Source organism: Pteropus alecto, unplaced genomic scaffold (assembly GCF_000325575.1).
Source record: "Pteropus alecto unplaced genomic scaffold, ASM32557v1 scaffold25, whole genome shotgun sequence".
Taxonomy (NCBI): Eukaryota; Metazoa; Chordata; class Mammalia; order Chiroptera; family Pteropodidae; genus Pteropus; species Pteropus alecto.
In genome coordinates, this window is record NW_006441955.1 from 4,867,875 (window position 1) to 4,875,688 (window position 7,814).

Here is a 7,814-nt window from a genome sequence, read left to right on the forward strand (position 1 = left end):
TTTCCACAGGCATGCTTTGGAGATAATGTGGTTTTGGTTCCAAAGCACCACAATAAGGTTAATATCACAACAAAGCTAATCACATGGATTTTTGGGGTTTCCAGTGCATTTTAAAGTTCTGTTACACTATACTGTAGTCTGTCAAGTGTGCAATCACATATCTAAAAATATACTTACCTTAATTGAAAAGTGCTTTATTGCTAAAAAATGCTAACCATCGTCTGAGACTTCAGCAAGTCAATTTTGCTGTTGGCAGAAGGTGTTGTATCCAAGTCGAGGGCTGCTGACTGATCAGGGCGGTAATTGCTGAGGTTGGGTGGCTGTGGCAGTTTCTTAAGTAAGACAGCACTGAAGTTTGATACACTTAGTGACTCTTCCTTTCATGAATGATTTCTCTATAACATGCAGTGCTGTTTGATAGCATTTTACCCACAGTAGCACTTCTTTCAAAATTGGAGTCAGTCCTCTCAAACCCTGTCACAGCTTTATCATCTAAGTTTATGTAATATTCTAAAGTCTTTGTTGTCATTACAACAGTCTTCACAGCATCTTCACCAAGAGTAGATTTCCATCTCAAGAAACCACTTTCTTTGCTCATCCTTAAGAAGCAACTCCTCACCCATTAAAATTTCATCATGAGAGTGCATTGCAGCAATTCAGTCACATCTTCAGGATCCACTTCTAATTGTTCTCTTGCTATTTCTACCACATCTGCAGTTACTTCCTCCACAGAAGTCTTGAACCCCTCAAAGTCATCCATAAGGGTTGGAAACAATTTCTTCCAGACTCCTGTTAATGTTGATATTTTGACCTTTTCCCATGAATCATGAATGTTTTTAATGGCATGTAGAATGGTGAATCTTTTCCAGAGGGTTTTCAATTTCCTTTGCCCAGATCCATCAGAGGAATCTCTTAAGTATGGCAGCTATAGCCTTATAAAATGTATTTCTTAAAAAATTAGAATTGAAAGTCTAAATTGCCTCTTGATCGTGGGCTGCAGAATGGATGTTGTGTTAGCAGGCATGAAAACATTAATTTCATTGTACATCTCGATTACAGCTCTTGGGTGACCAGGAGCATTGTCAGCGACCAGTGTATATTGAATCTTTTTTTCTGAGCAGTAAGTCTCAATAGTGGGCTTAAAATATTCAGTTAACCATAACGATTCAGTTATATAGGCTTTGTTATTCCATTTCTAGAGCACAGGCAGAGAAGATTTAGCATAATTCTTAAGGGCCCTAGGATCTTTTTAGTAGTAAATGAACCGTGGCTTCAACTTAAAGTCACCAGCTGCATTAACTTCTAACCAGAGAGTCAGCCTTTCCTTTGAAGTCAGGCATTGAGTTTTCTTCTCTAGCTGTGCAAGTCCCAGATGCCATCTTCCATTCTTCTGTTTTGTCTACACTGAAATCTGTCATTTGGTATAGCTACATTCACTAATTATCTTATCTTGATCTTCTGGATAACTTGCTGCAGCTTCTACATCATCACTTGCCTCTTCACCTTACACTTTTATGTTATAGAGACTGCCGCTTTTTTTCCTTTAACCTCATAAACCAATCTCTCTTAGCTTCCAGCTTTTCTTCTACTGCTTCCTCGCCTCTCAGCCTTCATAAAATTGAATAAAGTTGGGGTTTTGCTCTGGATTAGGCTTTGGCTTAAGGGAATGTCGTGGCTGGTTTGATCTTCTGTCCAGACCACTAAAACTTTACATCCGCAATAAGGCTGTTTCACTTTCTTATCATTCATGTGTTCTGGAGTAGTACTTTTATTTTCTTTCAAGAACTTTTCCTTTTCATTCACAGCTTGGCTAACTGGTGAAAGAGGCCTAGCGTTTGGCTTATCTCAGCTTTGACATGCTTTCTTCACTAAGCTTAATCATTTCCAGCTTTTGATTTAAAGTGAGGCACATGCAATTCTTTCTTTTACTTGAACACTTAAAGGCTATTGTAGGGTTATTAATTAGCCTAATTTCAGTATTGTGTCTCAGGGAAAAAGGAGGCCCAAGGAGAAGGAGAGAAATGATGTAACGGCCAGTCAATGGAGCAGTCAGAGCACACACATTTATGAAGTTCACCATCTTATACAGGTGTGGTTTGTGGGGCCCCAAAACAATTACAGTAGTAACATCAAAGTTTGCTGATCACAGATCACAATAACAAATATAATAATGAAAAACGATAATGAAAAAGTTTGAAATATTGTGAGAATAACTAAAATGTGATACACAGACATGATGTGAACAAATGCTGTTCGAAGAATGGTGCTGATAGACTTGCTCAATGCAGGATTGCCACAGTCCTTCAATTTATAAAAAACTGAGTATCCTCAAAGCATATTGAAGTGAAGTACAGTAAAACGAGGTATGCCTGTACATTTCTTTGTATTTTGGATCCCTGTGACATGTCCCAGTGCTCCTGCTTTGATGCAGAGTTGTGTCATTTATCAGGGAAAATGTAAAAGTTTATGTATCTGGCTCCATTTCTTGACTGGTCATCAATAAACAAGTATTTTCTACTTAAGGTCTTGCCTAGTGCTGTACTAAGTATCATGATCCTTTTTTTTCAGTTAGATTTGACATTTAATATTTATATTAGTTTCAGGTGTACAGCATAGTGTTAGACATTTATATAATTTACACAGTTATCCCCTCCGATAATCTGATACCCACCAGGCACTATACAGTTATTACAATATTATTGACTATCTTTTCTATGCTATATTTTATATCCCCATGACTATTTTGTAACTGACAATTTGTACTTCTTAATCCCTTCACCTTTTTTACCTAGCCCCCCAAATTCTCTGTATCTGTGAGTCTGTTTCTGTTTTGTATTATTCCACTGAGATCATATAGTGTTTGTCTTTCTCTGACTTATTTCACTTAATATAATACCTTCCATGTCCATCCATGTTGTTGCAAATGGTAAGATTTCATTCATTTTTATAGCTGAGTAATATTCCATTGTATATATGTATCATCTTTATCCAATCATCTGTTGCTGGGCACTCAGGCTGCTTCCATATCTTGGTTGTACATAATGCTGCAGTGAACATATGGGGTGCATGTATATTTTCAAATTAGTGTTTTGGATTTCTTTGGATAAACAGAGTAGAATTGCTGTGTCCTAGGGTAGTTCTATTTTTAATTTTTTGAGGAACCTCTATACTGTTTCCTATAATGGCTGCACCAATTTGCAATCCCACCAACAGTGCACGAGGGTTCCCTTTTCTTCACATTTTTGCCAACACCTATTGTTATCGATGATGGCCATTCTGACAGGTGTGAGGTGATAATTTGCACTTTTCTGATTAGTGATGTTGAGTATCTTTTTGTATGTCTTTTGGCCATCTGTATGTCCTTTTTGGAGAAATGTCTATTCAGGTGCTCTGCCCAGTTTTTAAATGGATTGTTTTGGTGTTGAGTTGCATGAGCTCTTTATAAATTTTGGATATGAATCCCTTATCATATGTATTATTGGCAAATATCTTCTCCCATTCAATAGTTTTGTTAATGGTTTCCTTTGTTTTGCAAAACCTTTTTAGTTTGATGTACTCCCTTTTTCTTCTTTTATTTCCTTTGCCTGAGGAGATGTATCAGAAAAAAATACTACTAGGGGCAATATCAGAGTTTACTGCCTATATTTTTTTCTAGGAGTTTATGGTTTTAAGTTTTACATTTAAATCTTTAATCCATTTTGAATTTATTCTTGTACACCTATATCACATATAAGGAGGTGGTTGTTTCATATTTTGCATTTATCTGTCCAGTTTTCCCAGCACCATTTATTGAATAGATTGTCCTTACCCTAATGTATGTTCTTGCCTCCTTAATTGACCATATATATAGGTATCAGTTTATTTCTGGGCCCTCTGTTCTGTTCCATTGATCTATGTGTCTGTTTTTATGCCAGTACCATATCATGGTCCTTCCTTGAGTGGTACTGGTAATGTGGCTGAAAAGAGATTTAAAAAATTATAAAACAAGAATTTTTCTGCCAAATGTGTGGGCCTCTTGAGGGCAGGAGCCCTGTTACATCTTTGGATCCCTGTGTTAGTAGGTGCTCAGAAAATGGTGTGTGGTTGAATAGATGGATGGCAGAACAGATGTTCATTTCCTGCTTTGTTAGGGAGTTCTACCTAGTATATTTCCCATTTTAATTTTTACAACCATAGATTTAGGTATTATTTCAGACATTCCATACCTCTCTATGCCACCTCCAGCCCCTTCTTGGAAAACAAAGACCTTAACAGGTTAAGTGCCTTGCCCAAGGTCTCACAGGTACCAAGGGGCAGGATCTCAATAAATAAATGACAGGATGATAAATGACAATTCGGGGAAGAGAAGGAGAAATTTGTGTTAACCGCTGTGTGTCTAGCCCATGGCCAAGGACATCTCCTTCAGCCTCCTTGGCCCTCAGCCCTCTGGAAAGATCTTCTCTATCCAGTAACCTGTCATCCCCTTCTCTCTGTGGTGTAGGTTGGCTATCAAGCAGGGAGCAATGGCCAGCCCCTTCCCTCGCAGTACATGAATGATCTGGACAGCGCTTTGGTGCCGGTGATCCATGGAGGGGCCTGCCAGCTCAGTGAGGGCCCCATCGTCATGGAACTCATCTTTTATATTCTGGAAAACATCGCATAGACAGAGGACTTCATTTTTTTTCTGTTCAGACCTGTTGCAACAGCAGTCATACCCAAATCATTTGCACTTTAGAAATGGAAGATTAAGCTTTTGTTAACACTATTAATGGTGGGTGGGGTGGGAGTGGGGATTTGGGGTCTAGGGTGGGAAAGGGTGGTTGGGGGGACAGATGTTCCATGATTCTAAGACTTCTATGCATTATCCACCACGAAGATCTGAGCAGCTTCCGTTACTGCACAAGTTATGCTATCCTTGCAGCTAATCCCCTTGTTATTGTTTAGACAAGAGTTCTGCTCCTGTTTTAAGACTTAACTTATGGTCTTATGCTCAGAAATGCTCAAATGGGTACAACCATCACCAAGGGTGGGGTGGGAGGGCTGAGGGAAAATAAAAAATGAAGTATCAGCCTTGTACTCTTTGTACAGAATTTATATAAAAAGAATATCACACTGATTTTGTTCCATTTACATCATAGTGACTTCAAGTAGAAGTCATATTTAGATTTTTGTTTTTACCAGATTATTCATTGAAGTGAATCAAAGACCCAATGGATTATCCCTCTCCTATCCAAGGAAGGGCGACTCCATGTAAACAAGGTGACTTGGATAGCAGAGCAAAGGTCAGGATTGCTCAAGAACTGCCCAAGTGAATGGCAGGTATTGAATTGGGCCTTTCTGTGAAAGCTGACAGAACATACCCAAGATTTTTAGTTAAAATATACACTAGAGGCATTTTAAAAAACATTTTATTGAGAAATAATTTAAACTTCCAAGAAAGTTGCAAGTAAAAAAAACCTGTGTATGCTTTACCTAGATTCACCAATTGTTCACATTAACATTTTGCCTCATGTGCTATTATCAGTTCTCTCCTTAAAAATGGAGTTCTTTGAAAGTAAGCTGCATACACCATAGCCCTTTAACCCCAAGTATTTTAATGCTTTTTTTCCTAAAAATATCACTTTACATTACTGCAGTTCTCAACTTCAATTTAACATTGATAGACTTAACCTAGCATCTAATGTCCTTCATAGCATTTTCCTCTTCCAGTAATGCTTCTATCCTAGAATCACATAAATAGCTTTCCTGACTCACTTTTATGTCCAGGATATTTTTGAATATAGGTTCCCTCCCCCCATTTTTTAAATAGGAAATGCCTCATTTTGAATTTGATTGGTGTCTTTTCATAATTAGAATCAGTTTATACTTTCTTGGCCAGAATCCTATTTAAGTGATGTTGTGTCCTTTTTAGGGCATCACCTCTGGGGTCACCTGATGCCCATCTGCTCCTTGTTGATAGTAAATTTTGATTACCTGGTTAAAGTGTTATCCAGTTTCTCCACTGTATGTTTTTCCCCTTGGAATGAATAACCAATGCGTAGACACATTTTCAGATCATGCAAATACCAAAATTTCCCCTTAGTTTTAGCTTCTACTGTCTGAATTATTCTTTTACTATGATAGTTACAGAATGCTTTTTCAATTCCAGCACCCCCTCCACGTTTACCAGTTGCACTTTGTCATTTAATAAGCAAAAGTCCTTCTTTCCTATTTATTGTTTCCTTTATAGCCTTGTGAATTACTTTTTGAATGGTTCCAATTCATTACTTTGGTACTCCAGTGGCCTCAGCTTTGGCCAGAGACCCCCTTCAGGGTAGCTCCTGCATCCCTGTGATGTGCTATCATTTTTTTTTTTAGCACTTCCTTTTCTGGCCTAACAAGATGCTCTACGCTCATCTGAGCTTACCCACAGCCCCAGCCTTGGAATCAGCCATGGTTACTTTTAGAGGGAGTGGTATTAGAAACCAAGATTTGGTTTAGCCACAATATATGTGATTCACTCTGATTCTTTTCATTAAAATTTTATTTTGGTCAGACAAATGAATTTCACTACCGAGTTAGAAAAACACTGCTTAAAGGGTAATTCACTCCCTCGTCACTGGCATCCTCTGGGAGTTAGTACAGGCCTCTGGGATAGTGGTTAGAGCTGGGTTTAGCATTTGGCAATTGTAGGCTGTGGACCTGTTTAGGGCAGCAGCTCTTTTCCAGACCAAGGCCCAAAGGCGTGGCCTTCTGTTCAAAGTGTGTCTAACCAGGTTTATCCCTTTTGCATGGTATACACGTGTGGGGGGTAGTGGGATTCACATTCTACGTGTCTCTCCATAGGCTTTGCTGGTGGTGGCTGCAGAGAACTGATTGTGACCGTTCCCATAAACTCAGAGGTACTTGGAGCTTCTAAGGGAAACAGTAGATGCCCACAGGACACCAGTTTGTAAGGACTGAGCCTTGGGATCACACACATCCCCTCCAAAACCTGACAGGAACAGGACACACTTAATAGAAGTAGGTATTTGTGTGTAACATCCAGCTTGGTCTAAATATACTTTGGAAGTTTAGGGCTTCAATAGGAACTCTGTTTTTTTCCTATAGAAGTTTATCTTTCCTCCCGCTCAGCTAAATATGCCTTGCAATTGTACATATTTCTTCTGGATCAGTGCAGGTTTTTTAATTCTCCCACTAAGGACAAGCTCTGGCCCTGCATAGTCAGGTCCATTCTTATTTGTATAAAATGTCCTTTATGTTTAGTATAATTATCTTTTAGAATTGGACATAAAATAGCCAAGGTAGTTTACTTTCCTCCCCTCATTTTATCTTTTGTTTTAATACACTGTGTACTGTAAGTTATATAGAGGGCTGAAACATATTTCTAAATTAGATTTTTGAGAACGTAAACTTAAAAGATTGAGATATAGAGATCCTTATAAGCTGAAGAATAGAATGACCATTCTAGTAATATTAAATTTTTAAGAAGTATTGAATTCTTACCAACTGCTAGACAATATAGTTTCATTTATTTTTATCAACATTTTCTGAGCACCTACTGGACTCTCTAGGGCTATAGAAATATAGGACTTTGTCTTGTGTATGTTCTCATCTAGTATTTTCCCTCATCCAGTGGTTCGTTCCTGAATGCTAGTGGGCCCAAAGTTTCCAAATGAATTTACTTCTGTCATAACTAGTCATCCGGGAAATAATTTATGCATTTAATGCATTTCAGACAATAATCAATCTGCTGAACACTGTTTCTATATTTAATAAGTTTGCAATAGTGGTTTCTATTTTAATAATAATAATGGCAATGGGATTTTAAGGAATTATACATGTAGCCAGAAGGG

The 7,814-nt window shown here is 38.1% G+C and overlaps 1 protein-coding gene across 1 annotated transcript in view; it reads left to right on the forward strand.

Moving 5' to 3' along the window:
• ZFYVE9 (zinc finger FYVE-type containing 9) overlaps window positions 1-5,503 on the forward strand; it is a 124,585-nt gene extending 119,082 nt beyond the window's left edge. Inside the window, 2 exon segments of the mRNA XM_025052057.1 lie at window positions 4,481-4,750; window positions 5,161-5,503. Coding sequence (XP_024907825.1) covers window positions 4,481-4,642 — 162 coding nt within the window. The 3' untranslated portion in view covers window positions 4,643-4,750; window positions 5,161-5,503.
• The last annotated feature ends 2,311 nt before the right edge of the window (window positions 5,504-7,814 follow it).